We start from the raw sequence: 14,126 nt of genomic DNA on the forward strand, positions 1-14,126 counted from the left end.
CTGCTGCAGCAGGGGATGCCACCTGAGTTTTCAGGTATGTAATCTGTGATGAAAGAAAGGTGGGAGAGGAAAACTCAACCTTCTCAGGCACAGATCCTTAAGCCCCTCCCTAGCTACTTTCCTTCTCAAACTAAAGGCACCACTAAGTCCCCATCTGGTGGCATGCCCTCCTCCTTTCCAGGCACCACAAGTGCCCCCATCTCCAGTTCTTAGACCAGAGCATCCCTCAGTTTCACCTGTGGCTTCAGCTGAAGGTGTGCACTCCTCACACTCCCATTTCTTACTGTTGGATCTAAGAAAGGAGCAGTCCCTATGGGTCCCATGGGATCCACATGTAGAACACAGAATGAGGCTCCACCTCCTATAGGAAGACAAGGAAGGGTTGTGAGCACAGATATAATACTAACTACCACTCTTGGGATGTTTGTTACAGGCTAGGCCTTTGCCGAGGGCTTCCCAGACGATTTTTTACTATACATTTTACCCATGACAGGTGTGTGACTGAGTGCTGATCCCACAACCCCGCAGTCAGGCACAGACACTTGAAAAGGATTTGGAAAGAAATTGTTCCTGAGTGTTTCTCCACTGGGCACAAGGAGAGGCAGACCCTGCAGAGAAACTTGTTCACATGCACATGGCCTGCAGGCTGCTCAAGAATGGTACTTAGCAATCATGTTCACCCTGAGGTCTGCAAACAAAAGTGAATTTCTTGCTCTTAATAACTGTGCCAAGGTCTAAGCCTAAGATGGCACTGATGAGACATCTCTGTAGCCAGGAGCCTCTCCCTACCCTTCATCCTCAAAGCTGTCTCTGCCTTGTTCATGCAGACAAATGGGGGCATCACAATGCTGATAACGCTGATACAACTCTGAGAAAGCCCCTGGCTCGAGTTCCCAGGCAGCATCTCTACAGTGGGAGAAGAAAACAATGAGTAAGGGACACATAAACGGTTGGTGAAACCTTTGTCCACCTGAGAGGAACTAGGAAGAACTTAAACTAGCAGAGCTAAAGAGTTCAATAGGTTTCCTGAATAATTTCAGCAAGGCTGGGCAGGCCTGGCAGTGGCAGAGGGCTGAAGCAGGATGAGTGGAACATGGGGGTTCCTTAGTTCCACACTGGAATTCAAGAGCCCCCTCCCAGGGAATTCTGATCCTCAAAGCACCCTTTTCTGAAACATGCCTTACGTCCCCCCTGCTCATTTGCTTTTGATAATTGAAAAGCTCTCTCTCCACCCCTCTCTCTTCACCATATATCAATGCCTTGGCTGCTTTTTCATTCTCTAAACTATCCTCACACTCATCTCCTCCCTAGAAATAAGGCAACTCATTCCCCAGCTCAATTCCTGCTTTAGAGTTTCCACTACCTGTCTGGAATATGAATTCCCATTCTTAGCATTTCTTGAGGAAACTCTTCTCGATTGTTACAATGTGGACATTTGAAGAAATGCTTTGCTGATGTGTGGGCATATTTCTGTAAGAGAAACATAGAAGAGCTTTGTGTTTATAAAAACACTATCTGTCATCACCTTTTTTCCACCCCTGCCCTCATCTCACAAAGAGGATGTAGCTAAGAAAGCTTGACTGGGGATCACAGGAAAAAGAGTTTGGGTGGGTTAGGGTGAGGGCTGCAAATCCAGGTGCCAGACCAGGGATCAAAAGCTCAAGACTGCTACCAGGAGTGCCTTAGTTGTCACCTCTGGCCATAGAGCTTGGCAGGGTTGATCCAATAGGGTTCAGGTACCTGGATACATGTTTCCCTTTCCTTCCATCCCAGGAAGTAAGGGTGATTTTGAGGCTACTTGACTCATTCTAGGATCATCTCATTTGCCCTAGCCATTCTGAGGATTTTGCTCAGTCTAAATCTTATCATGAAGTGGTCCTACAGGTCACAGGTAACCAGAAAATGGGCTGTCTTTCCATTGACTGCCTGGAACCAGCCCTGTATACAGGCCTTTGATGGAGATTGCCTGCGCATTTCCAGGGTGCCTTGAACTATGGCAGTTGTAGAAGGTCCCCAGGGTAAAGGAAGCCCTACCTGTATGCACTTGCGGTGGTAGATAGTTTGACTACAGCATGGGCTCTGGATATTTTCGACACTTGCTTGGGATAAGTCTTCACAACACAAGATGCAGCTTTCCTCCCCCACATTCCCCCATTGGATGTCCTGTGTTGGGCGATGTTTTTCACAAAATGATCTGTGGCAGAGTAAATAGACTTGGTTTTGATTTGCTGTTGATGCAGTTTTCCAGCTGCCTGGCCTAGGGAGGGCAACCAACCACCCGGGCCGGTGCCGGGTGAACCTCTATGCTCCTGAGGAGGAGGTTGAGGAGGAGGGTGAAGAACAGCCACATGCTTTCTCACAACTGCTCTCCCACTGAGCAAAGCTCCAGGGACTATCTCCACAGCCTCTTGTTTCTGAAAGCCCCTCTTCGTTCTGAGCGACTGTCTAAGAACTGCAGCTGTTCGTAATTTAAGAAGGGGACAGGAAGCAAGAAGTAACCCCTGTGAAATTGCCAAGTCAAGACACTGTTTCTCATTATTGAAGGGAGAGAGAGATTCACTGGTGAATCAAAACAGGCCCGTGAGAACTAGACTCTGATTTCATTAGTGGTTAATTAATAGCAAGTTGCAAAAAAGCAGCTTGACTTTTCCCCTTCATCACTCACTTGTACTCTCCAAAAAATTGTGAAAGGCAACCCTTTTCTTGGCCACAAGGAAGATGGAAGTTTGTGACACAATGATCCTTCTGGCAGTTGATGGCAGCTCCCCTTTTCTTGCACACAAAGCAGATCTGCAAATGAGATCCCAGGCAGTGCTCAGGGCTCCAAGAAAGACAGACATCTATATAGCATTCTGTGGCACATCATTCCATAGAATGGAAATTTTGTGAAGCAACAGCCATTCCCTTTCCTCAGTGGACCTGAAAGCTCTGGGGCTTCAAGTAGTACTGAATTTTTTGTTTTCTCAGGATAGGGCTTAGGATACCACACCCAGAAAAGCATGGAATTTAAGAGAAGGACCAGCTGGGAAATCCAGGAGTCCTTTGACTTCTAATTAGCAATTAGGGAAAAGAACAGAAGCAGAGATAATCAGAGAGATATAAAAAAAGGCCTTGCCCAAGACTCCACTTCCAGGGTATTCTAACCTTTCTAGAAGCCCGGGCTGCCTCTTTTTTGATGTCTTCAGGCAGGAATCCATGGAAACCTTGGTTGGACTGGCCCCTCTGAGGCAGCTTGCTAGATAGGATCTGGGAGGGCAGCAGAACCAGGCTGTCAGCATTGATGATCAGTGAAAAAGTGCAGTGGGGTGAGGACAGAGTAGAAATAGAGCTTTGTGAAATATATAATGCATTTACAGGGCAATTTACTTAACACAGAGGCTTACATAGCATTAACTATGTGTTGTGTGTTCTAAGTGCTTTTCAAATATGAACTCATTCAATCCTCATAGCAACCTTAAGACGTAGGTACTATCATCATCCCCATTTTATACAAGAGATTATGTGACTTGCACAAGCCCATAGCACTCCATAACCTGGGCTCTTACCCACCTTTGTGTTATGCTGCCTCTCTTGTGTGCTGAGCACTTTGAGGAAACACTCCCTGTGCATTGACTCATTTTATGCTGTGATATAGATGCTATCGTGATCCTCATCTTACAGAGGACGCCCCTGAGGTGCAGCACAGGAAGCGACATAGCTGGATCACAAAGCAAGGAGGCAGCAGAACTGGCATTAACATTCAGGGTAAGAGTATAGGTCTTGGCTCCTTAATACAGAATAAATACTCTTCTTGGAGTGTGTTTTTTATAGGAAGGGAATCAGGGCTTTAAAATATCCTGACTATAGTCATTCTGCCTTATAGAGAAAAGGGAGGAACTGAACCTTTCTTTAAAAACACACTTTAAAGGGCGTTTTGTTTCTGAAAAGCCCCTAAAGCAAAGTCTAGAATGGGAAATCAAGGGGAAAAAAAAGCTAAATGGTTATGTACTCACAAACAGTGTACATGTACATACTCTGGAAGAATGTCAGCACCCCAGCCTCATCGGAAGAATCTTCCCAAAATATTGGAAAGGGTGCTGGACTTTCTGCAGTAATTACATATAATGTGAATGGGGGAATTAGGTTTTATTTTTTGTTTGTTTTTATTTTAATTTATTTTAATTTTTTTTATTAGATAACTTAAGGACACTTGGATTATAGCTGTATGTTCTCAATTAGGTTTAAAACATCCATTTTAATACTAATTATCTCAGGGCTTTAGGACTATATGAGTGATTCCTGTTTTATTTATACTTTTGAGTATTATTATTTTCTACAATGAGCATATTTTTTTTCTATAAACAGAAAAATCAACAGTGAACATTTGAAACAATCTAAATGTCCTTTAATTGTACTTTTTAGCATAGCCATACCATGGAATACCAATGAGCTATTAAAAATCAATATGTTCTATATAGAATGATCTCCATAAGTACATGAGGTGTAAAAAAGCACAAAATACAAATATAAAATACAGTATACAGTATTTTTATTTTTATGTTGAAAATGTATATGCTTGTAAATGCACTGAAATTAACCAAGACATCACATCAAAACCAGACAGTACTTACAAGAGAGGAAAATCACAGACCAATCTTTCTCATGAGCACAGATGTAAAAATGAAACAAAATATTAACAAATTGAATCCAGCACCATATGATAAGGATAATACATCATGACCAAGCAGGGTTTATACAAAAAATGTAAGGTTAGTTAAACATTAAAGAATTCAGTCAATGTAACAAATCACATTAACAATATTAAGGGGAAAAATCATAATCATGTCAATAGATGCAGAAAAAGCCTTTGACAAAATTCATGATATGCTTAGCAAACTAGAAATAAAGGGAACCTCTTTAATCTAATGAAAAGCATCTATGAAAAACCTACAACTAACATCATATTTTAATGGTGAAAAATTGGATACTGTCCTCTGATGTTGGGAACAAGACAAGGATATTCACTCACAATAACTTCCATTCAACACTAGATTGAAGGTCCTAGCTAGTACAATAAGGCAAGAAGAAGAATTAGAAGACCTAAAGGTTAGGAAGAAAAAGTAAAACTGTCTTTATTCACACATGACATGACTATGTACACAGGAAATTCTAAGGCATTAACAAACAAACAAACAAACAAAAAATGAAACAAAAAAGTACTGAACTAATAAGTGAATTTAACAAGATTGCAGGATATAAAATAAATAAACAAAAATGAATTGCATTTCTATATACTAGCAACAAACTTGAAAATGAAAGTATAAAACACCGTTTATAATAGTATTCACAAAATGTTTAGAAATACATTTAACAAAAGATGTGTAATTCTTCAGTTAAAAAAAACATGCTAATGTTTATTTTAAAAGACCCAAATAAATGGTAAAATATATCATGTTCATGGATTGGAAGATTCAATATTGTTTTTCCATTCTTCTCAAATTGATCTATAAATTCAATTCAATCCCCATCACAATCCCAAACTGGCTTTTTAAAAAATATATAAATTTGAATCTAACTATAAAATTTATATGAAAAAGGACCTGACAACCAAAACTATCTTGGAAAATATTGCAAAACTTACAGTACTTAATTTCAAGACACTATAAAGCTACAATAATAAAACAGTGTTGTATTGATGTAAGGATCAATGCGCAGATCAATGACATAAAATAGATCATCCAGATGCACTGATATTACTGTCAATTGATTTTGAAAAAGGCGCTGAGATAATTCAATGGATAGGCAAAGATTTCTTGGGACACATAAAAGAAAAACTGATAAACTGGACTTCACCAAAATTAAAAACTTTTGTTCTTTGAAAGTCATCATTAAGAAAATGAAAAGGCAAGCCATACGTTGGGAGAAAACAGTTACAATACACATATCTGAAAAAGATTTGTACCCAGAATATATAGAGCTCTAAGAACTCAATCAGATAAAACAAACAAACAAACCCGGTTTTTAAAATAGACAAAATATTAGTATAGACACTTCATAAAAGAAAGTATGTGAATGGCCAATAAGTACATGAAAAGAAGCTCAACATCTTAAATCATCAAAGAAATGCAAATTAAAACCACAATGAGATATCAATACACACCTAGTAGAATGGCTAAAATTAAAAAGACTAGACAATATCAAGTTCTGGCAAGACTACTGTGCAGCTGGAACTTCATAAATTGCTAGCAGGAGTATAAACTGGACAACCACTTTGGAAAGTGACTTGGCAACTTCGCATGAAGTTAAATATATAGTTAGCATACAACCAGTAATCCTACTCCCAGACATTTGTCCAAGAGAAGTGAAAACATGTGTTCACAAAAATGACTTGTGCATGAATGTGCACAGCAGCTTCACTGATAACCCCCAAATGGAAACAATTCAAATGTCTATCAACAAGTGGAAAAATAAGCACATTATAATATACTCATGCAACAGAATACTACCAGGCAATAAAAAGGCAATAAAAAGATGTGACATGTGCAACAACATGGATCAATCTCCAAAACATTGCGTTGAATGAAAGAAGCCAGACACAAAAGAGTGCAAACTGTATGATTCGATTTATAGGAAGCATAAGAATAGGCAAAAGTAATCTTAGATCAGAACAGTGATTATCTCTGAGAGGACTGACTAAAAGTAGGCAGGAGGAAACTTTCTAGGATGATGAAAATATTTTGATTAGGACAGTGTTTACGTGGGGATATACATATCCCTACAATATATGGTTATCAAAACCCATCAAACTCTACACTTAACATGGGATTTGCTTTTGGGGAGAGGAAGGAGGATGGAAAATATTGCTTTGGGAAAAGATTTTTTATTGTACATACTTTATACAGTTAGGATTTTATATCAGGTACATATTACTATTTAACAATCAGATTTTAAAAGAAAAAAGCTATTAGGGAAAACAAACAAAAAACAGAACTATGGAACTGAGGCTGGATGCAAAAACAGAATAGACCGTACAGCAAAAGCCCTGAAACATTCAAAGCAAAGGGGCCTTATACTCACAAGACAGAAATAGTGCACGCTGAGATCATCTTTTTGAAGAAATTCCCCTAATTTTTCGGGATCCCCAGGTTCTTGAAGGCATAGCCGGCATACTAGAAGAAAAGAATGTTAAGAATTCGCTTTGGGAACATAACCATCTCTAAGTTTGTGGAAGAGTAGAGTATTGGGAAAAGGGTCATTTTGACAGGGAGGGAGGTTGGGATGAAGGGTTATTTAGTATCAATTAGGTTTTTATATAATTTTGGATACATCTGAATGAGTTGGCTCCAACAACTCACTTCATTTTTTGTCTTAAATGGCCTTAATTAACTTGTTTCTTGAACTTTGGTTGTGATGTTTAAAAATTACAGACCCTGAGTTCTTCAGCATCTTAGAAAATCTGGGAAGGAAATAGGATTGACAGTGAGAGGAACAAGTTTGTTGCCCTACACAAGTGGTCTTTACTGGTGTTGGGAGGCAGCAGCCGAACAGAACCTCCAGTCTTTCTTACCAGGCCCTGAAGATGGCTTCCTCTGGGTTACTCTCCTTGTCTTGGTAGATTTTCTATACAAGGAAGAAGTAGAATGTAGTCTTTAAGGATCCTGTCAATATCCCCTGTAACATTTCCCTCAAAATGCCATCCATGGGTTTGATGAAGGACCAAATCTAAAGGCTAAGATGTCCGTTTCTTTTGCTATTTCATATTTTTTGAAAGCACAAAACATACCTACTGAAATGTGTTAATTATGTGAGATCTTAACCATCTTCTTGTTCCTGGTGTCAGTATTGCATGTGTTGACTGAATGAATGCAGGAACAAACCCCCTTTTACCCTTTTACTGTTTCCTCTGTCACCTACTCTGAATTTTTATAGTAGTATCACATCCATAAAGCATAATAAAATGATACTAAAATTGATTAAGAAATTCCTATTGCTAGACATTATTCTTGGCTCTTTACATGTATTAGTTCAATGAATCTACAGAATGTTCTAAAAAGTGGGTGCTATTGTTATGCATATTTTCCAGATGCGGAAACTGAGGCATAAAGAACTGAAGTAACCTGTCCCAAGTCACCTGGCTAACAAGTGTTGGAACCAGGATATGAACCTAGGCAGTAGGGTTCCAGAGCCAGCACTTTGCTACTAGGAATAGCCTTGAGAGGATAGTACCCTACCTCGATCGTTGACATTCTTTTTTCTCTTCTATAGCCTTCATTTGTTGCTTCCTCTCTCTCCTATCTTGAATTTTTCTGTACTAATATGAGGACAGTACAGGCTCTTCCAGCTATAAAAACAAATCAGGCTTGGTCAGCAATTTAATTCCAAAGTTGGCTATCAAGTTTCACGGAGTCAAAGCAAAAGTACAGTTCAGTTCCCAACCCATATGACAGAATATAAAGGACCCACCATCAATGCTAGTAATAGCCAATAATTATTAAATCATGTCAAGAACCGTTCTAGACATTTTACATGTGTCAACTCACAAGCCCCCCCTGCAACCCCATGTAGCAGGTGCCATTATTATCCCTATTTTCAAGATGAGAAGACTGAGGCACAGGGAGGCACTTGCCCAAGGTCAGAGGTACTGCAATCACACAGCAGTACAAGAACTTAGAACCACTGCTGGAACTGGCTAAATGGTTGTTTTCCTTGTGCCTGCTAAATGCATGAGGTAGCACTCAGGAAAAAAGGCTCCTTTGCCCCTAAGTATGGGTACCTAGATTCTACCTAGTCAAAGCTGGATAAGCTAGTTCTTTCCTCGGAAAAGGGATTTCAGCTGCCTGAAACAACGACTCCCTCTAGTGAGAGACAAGAGATAACACTGACAAATCACCAGTTGGCTCCTGACACTTTTCACCAGGCTCAGATGGCCATTGAGGTTTGGTCTGTTCTCAACTTTTGTCTAGCTCTTCGAATATGAAGACGCCCTGACACTCCTCTCCTCATCAGTGTTAGCAGACTACAAATGTACCGTTTTCATTAGTTGCGGGGAGGTGGGGGGAATCCCTGAAAATGAAGGGGGACGAAATAAGTAAAATCGCTTCCAAAGGGAGGACTGTGTTTAGCCAGGGGAGAGGACAGCATTTCCGCGATCTGAGTGAATCAAGTCACTCCAGGGACACACACTCCAACAACCATGTCCTTACTGTACAGCGGGAGAGTGTGAACTTCTTTTGTGACTTTCAACTGTTCTGTATAAATACAACCACTAAGACAACTACTAAGGTAATACCGCCCTTCCTTTCTTTGTGTTTGCTCCATCTCCTCTTCTAACCCATGAGTCGCACCTGCAGAAGGAATGACGTTAGACGGCTTCTTACAGAACAAAAGCACTTGGACAGGCTGGCAGAGAGAGAAGGGCGTGCACTAGGGGATCCACTTGAGCTGACTACTGAGCAGTTCCGGGTTGTTGGGGAAATCCTGACTGTCTAGCAATAGAAATAAAACCTTGAAACTCCGATTCTTTGCATCGCTGGACCAAGACGTTCCTTGAATGGGGTTCTATGCACACTGGTAGTTGCAGGAAAGACGCAACACTCTTCAAAGCATTTGAGGAGGGGCGATACAAAGGCGGGCTTCCACAAGCAGATTTCCTAACCGAGCGGATGCTCTCTTGAAACAGTTACCAAGCTGTTTCGCTGGATAAGCGTTGGGTCAAAGCTTGTCGAGAAAGTTAAAAATAAATAAGCATGTTCGGCCCCGCCGCCGCCGCAAGAAAAAACAATGATTTATTTGGAAAATACGTGTCGGTGTGGCCACAACTGAACCCGAGGTAACAGCCAGAGAAGGGGCTCAAGGAGCATCCCGCAGATGCCAGACCAGGATCATGTCGCACCTGCCGGGAGGCTGGTGCGGGGCCGGACCGAAGGTCGCCTCGGCCGCTCACTCCTCACGGTAGCGCACGGGGTCTCCCACCCAGTTGTTGCCGAGGGCGCCGCTGTTCTGAAGCTTTATTCGTTGTGGCTACCTCACGAGCTGCCGCCCCACGCGGTGACAGCGCTGGCGAAGGGGGCGAGCGCGCAAACGGGGGTCAGGTCACGTGGCCTGCGACGCAGGGAGAATACGGCTGCGGCGACCACCGCGACGCCGACAGTTGGCAGAACGGGACGGGCGCGCGCTAACGACCGCGCGCGCGCCTTTCTTTTCGTCCCGCCCCTTCCCCTCGCGCCATTACACTGTTCTCGCCCCGCCCCTTTCTCTAGCCACGCCCTTCGCCTCGCCCCGCCCCCCCGCGAACCCGCCGAAGATGAGCTCAGAGGCGGGGCCAAGGCTGTCGCGCTATGGTGACGTCTATCACCGGCGCGGGCGGGTGACGTGACCCGGCCCGTTGTCTGTGTGTGGGGCTACGGGCCCCGGGGGCTTCGGGGGCTCCCAGCGAGGGCGGCGGTGGGTCGGGAGGGCCTGGACATGGCGTTGAGGGGCCGCCCCGCGGGAAGATGAATAAGGGCTGGCTGGAGCTGGAGAGTGACCCTGGTGAGGAAGGAGCCGGGGCCGGGGGCTGGGGAGGCCGGGTGGGCCTGGGACGCGCCTACCTGACCACCACCCGCTCCTCTTGTCGCCCCATCAGGCCTCTTCACCCTCCTGGTAGAAGATTTTGGTAAGAGCCTCTCCTATCCACCAGACTCGGGCTGTGGGGACCCACTCTTGCGTCCTGCACGGCCAGGGGCTGCCCTTCCCGACTTCTTTACTTCCCTGATCGCAGGTGTCAAAGGAGTGCAAGTGGAGGAGATCTATGATCTTCAGAGCAAGTGCCAAGGGTGAGTGGCTTCGCAGCAGGACTGCCCTTTATACCTCAAGGGCTAGGGAAGGGCCTGGGGAAGGATGCCCCTCAAAAGGTGTAGTATCAGGAACTTCAAGTTGTAAAGTCTCATTTAAGGAAGCATCGCTCTTCGTTGGGTGCCCTCCTGATCCAGCTGATATTTTTTTCTCCTGGTCTTCTCTCAGCACTTCCCTTCTCTCAGCACCTCCCCTGTCCTCCACCCCCCATACAAATCCTAACCTTCCTTTGGAGTACAGTTTAGCTGCCTTTTCTAGTCTTGGAGCAGGAAGCCAGCCCTTTCTCTACCTCCAGGTCACACAACACTTTCTGTGCAGCTGTAATTTAATTACTGTTCTAATGTGCCTGTGTGTGCCAGTGTCTTTAATCTCCACCGAAGGTTCTTGTGTTGATTAGTTGGTGTGTGGCCCCTCTTGGGTCTTGCTTTGGTGATGTTGCAGAATAGAAGTGTGGAGGAACTGCTGCAGTGACTGAATCAAGAAGTCTGCTTTTATTTCTCAGGAAAGAAGGGGCTGATAGAGGTGTTCATTTCTTTCCTTGGCTGCATTGGAGCCCAGGCCTTGAGGTTTACAAGTGAGAATTGGTGTTTAAATTCCTCATCAGAGTTTTTGTTCTTTTCTCACCTTCTATTGTTACCCTGTCCTGGGCCATCGGTTCCAGCTTTTTTCCTCTTATCCCAGAACCGTAGACTTCATAAGGACAGTGGGTGGACTCCTGGAGCTGATGCTTGACTGCCTGCGGCAGGCTTCTGGGGTGTGAGGCTCAGGGCCACTTTGGGCAGTGTTGAGAAGAAACCGGGGGAAAGGTGGGATTAGGGGAAAGGCATCTGAGTGGTAACACAGTGCAAAGGAATAGGGGGAGAAAGAAAGGGGATGCTAATTGCCTTCCCCCACCTAGCTCTAGCTCTGCCCCTTATTTTCCCCAGCCCCGTGTATGGATTCATTTTCCTGTTCAAATGGATCGAAGAGCGCCGGTCCCGTCGCAAGGTTTCTACCTTGGTGGATGATACGTCTGTGATTGATGACGATATTGTGAATAACATGTTCTTTGCCCACCAGGTCTGCCGGGCTCTGTGTTCTGTCTGGAGGGTGGGATATTTCCATTTTCTTTGCTTGGGAAGTGGAAGTGGGGCAAGGCAGGAGGAGGAGATAGGCAGATACCAAGGGTGGTGGTTATAGAAGTCCCTTGGTGGAAGAAACTGAACTCTTTATTAAACAAGGGAGTATCTTCAGAGCAGTGTGGGGTCTTGAGTCTACTCTCTATGTCCCCAGACATCTGATGGGTATTTAGTTGAATGAACAAATATTGGGCAAAGATGAGGGTTGTTGTCCACATATTACTGTCCCTCCCTGGGTCCCCATTCTTGGTGAATACGGGCTTCAATTGAGGGATGCTGTGTATGGGTGACTGTTCTTGGTTTCACAGCTGATCCCCAACTCTTGTGCCACTCATGCCCTGCTGAGCGTGCTCCTGAACTGCAGTAGTGTGGACCTGGGGCCCACCCTGAGTCGCATGAAAGACTTCACCAAAGGCTTCAGCCCTGAGGTAGGCCACAGTGCCTTAATCCTGGCTCACAGCTGGCTGGGCAGATCTGACTTCCAGGGCCACTGGTGATGCCGCCATGTGACATTTGGCACTTTGAAGCTTTTTCCTTTTTAAATAATGATTTAAATTACCTTTGACCCTTAAATTAATTGTGTAAGGCAATTAGTTTTAGGCTCAATTGTCAGGAAAGGAGATAAACCTAGGGAGGGAAGGAACACTCCTTAAATAACACCATTTTAGGACTATTTGTGTCAGCACTTTATCAAGCCATGTTGCTCCCCAATGTCCACTGATTACTGTGCAAGGATATTAGAGCCTATCTTTTTGGGGCTCCAGAGTTCTCTTCTGCCCTCAGGAGAGTCCACCAGTGTTTCTTCAAGTTCCTGGAATGCCTCTGGGCCTGCTTTCCTGAACTTTGTTTCCCACCCAGAGGATCCTGAGAATTTGTTTTGATGGCCTTATTTTCTTCCTTCTAGAGCAAAGGATATGCGATTGGCAATGCCCCGGAGTTGGCCAAGGCACATAATAGCCATGCCAGGTGTGTGGGAGCTGTGGGAGCTGATGGTGGTGGGATTGAGGAAGGACTGTCCCATTCTGGGCCCTGACTATGTCCTTCCCCAGACCTGAGCCACGCCACCTCCCTGAGAAGCAGAACGGCCTTAGTGCAGTGCGGACCATGGAGGCATTCCACTTTGTCAGCTATGTACCTATCACAGGCCGACTTTTTGAGCTGGATGGACTCAAGGTCTACCCCATTGACCATGGTAGGCACTCTGAGCTGGGGGCCCATTGGGTTTCTCTGCTTACCTACTAGGAAGCTAGGGTCCAGGGTCCTCAGGTGCTTGGGACTTAGTGGTAGGGGGTAGGTGTTGAGGACATCTGGCTCTGGCATTGCATTGCTTGACTAGCCCTTGACTCCCTGGCTCAACTGCTTTCCATCCTTTCTCCTACTCTTGCCCAAACTCCGGGCTTCCAACCTGTTGACTCCTCATCTTGGTCTTCCCTAGGGCCCTGGGGAGAGGATGAGGAGTGGACAGACAAGGCCCGGCGGGTCATCATGGAGCGTATTGGCCTCGCCACTGCAGGGTAAGTGTCCTGTGCCTGCTCTTCCCTTAAAGCTTTGTTTCCACTGAGAGGGACATAGGAAAAGGAACCAAGGCAGAGAGAAGTCAGTTGACTTGTGCAAGGCCACCTGGTGAATCTGCTTAGGTCTTGAGTTCCCAACTTGTTACCCTATTTCTGCCCAGGCTGCCTGTGGCCTGCTTTAGGATAGGCTCTGGAGGGGCAGGCAGGCCTTGGTGGAGCCCTAGGTGGTGCAGGTGTGTTGGCTCATTTCCTGCCAGGCCTCTCATACAGCCCATTGGAAGGTACCATCTCAGGTACCTTGCATGCATGGCCATCTGCTGCCTACTTGTTGGAGTGGGGCCTGTACCTATGGCTGATGGTGGGGCTGGGGTGGGAGCTGCCCTCACAGCTGTAGCTGTGACTGCAGGGAGCCCTACCATGACATCCGCTTCAACCTGATGGCGGTGGTGCCCGACCGCAGGATCAAGTATGAGGCCAGGCTGCATGTGCTGAAGGTGAACCGTCAGACAGTACTGGAGGCCCTGCAGCAGGTGGGTACCCTCTTTCCTGTTCCCTGCCTGGCCATCCCCTTCTCACTGGGACATTTGTCTCTGATTCCCAAACCATTCTGTCATGGATCTGGGCTTCAACTAACCACTCCCCTCCTTTGCACCCATCGAAAGGTGGGCCTTGGGGTGAGTAG

General features: G+C 44.9%; 2 protein-coding genes across 5 annotated transcripts in view; one reads left to right on the top strand and one right to left on the bottom strand.

Annotated features, from left to right (window-relative positions):
- PHF7 (PHD finger protein 7) overlaps window positions 1–10,153 on the bottom strand; it is a 10,301-nt gene extending 148 nt beyond the window's left edge. The window contains exons 1-11 of the mRNA XM_006917676.3: window positions 9,324–10,153; window positions 8,211–8,320; window positions 7,547–7,599; window positions 7,057–7,148; window positions 3,145–3,246; window positions 2,666–2,790; window positions 2,035–2,194; window positions 1,364–1,470; window positions 790–906; window positions 237–361; window positions 1–43 (exon numbers count right to left, since the gene is read on the bottom strand). The exon at window positions 1–43 is cut by the window's left edge and continues 148 nt beyond it. Coding sequence (XP_006917738.2) covers window positions 1–43; window positions 237–361; window positions 790–906; window positions 1,364–1,470; window positions 2,035–2,194; window positions 2,666–2,790; window positions 3,145–3,246; window positions 7,057–7,148; window positions 7,547–7,599; window positions 8,211–8,251 — 965 coding nt within the window. The 5' untranslated portion in view covers window positions 8,252–8,320; window positions 9,324–10,153. The remainder of the gene's footprint in view (window positions 44–236; window positions 362–789; window positions 907–1,363; window positions 1,471–2,034; window positions 2,195–2,665; window positions 2,791–3,144; window positions 3,247–7,056; window positions 7,149–7,546; window positions 7,600–8,210; window positions 8,321–9,323) is intronic.
- A 169-nt stretch (window positions 10,154–10,322) lies between these two features.
- BAP1 (BRCA1 associated protein 1) overlaps window positions 10,323–14,126 on the top strand; it is an 8,776-nt gene continuing 4,972 nt past the window's right edge. The window contains exons 1-10 of one of the 4 annotated variants that reach the window (XM_025050655.1): window positions 10,323–10,509; window positions 10,604–10,633; window positions 10,739–10,793; window positions 11,315–11,386; window positions 11,739–11,871; window positions 12,239–12,358; window positions 12,835–12,896; window positions 12,980–13,122; window positions 13,366–13,444; window positions 13,851–13,974. In XM_025050655.1, the coding sequence (XP_024906423.1) occupies window positions 10,473–10,509; window positions 10,604–10,633; window positions 10,739–10,793; window positions 11,315–11,386; window positions 11,739–11,871; window positions 12,239–12,358; window positions 12,835–12,896; window positions 12,980–13,122; window positions 13,366–13,444; window positions 13,851–13,974 (855 nt within the window). In that variant the 5' untranslated portion in view covers window positions 10,323–10,472. The remainder of the gene's footprint in view (window positions 10,510–10,603; window positions 10,634–10,738; window positions 10,794–11,314; window positions 11,387–11,738; window positions 11,872–12,238; window positions 12,359–12,834; window positions 12,897–12,979; window positions 13,123–13,365; window positions 13,445–13,850; window positions 13,975–14,126) is intronic. The other 3 variants (XM_015593797.2, XM_015593796.2, XM_006917562.2) reach the window with 3 other exon arrangements.

The sequence above is a fragment of the Pteropus alecto genome, unplaced genomic scaffold, assembly GCF_000325575.1.
Source record: "Pteropus alecto unplaced genomic scaffold, ASM32557v1 scaffold75, whole genome shotgun sequence".
NCBI lineage: Eukaryota > Metazoa > Chordata > Mammalia > Chiroptera > Pteropodidae > Pteropus > Pteropus alecto.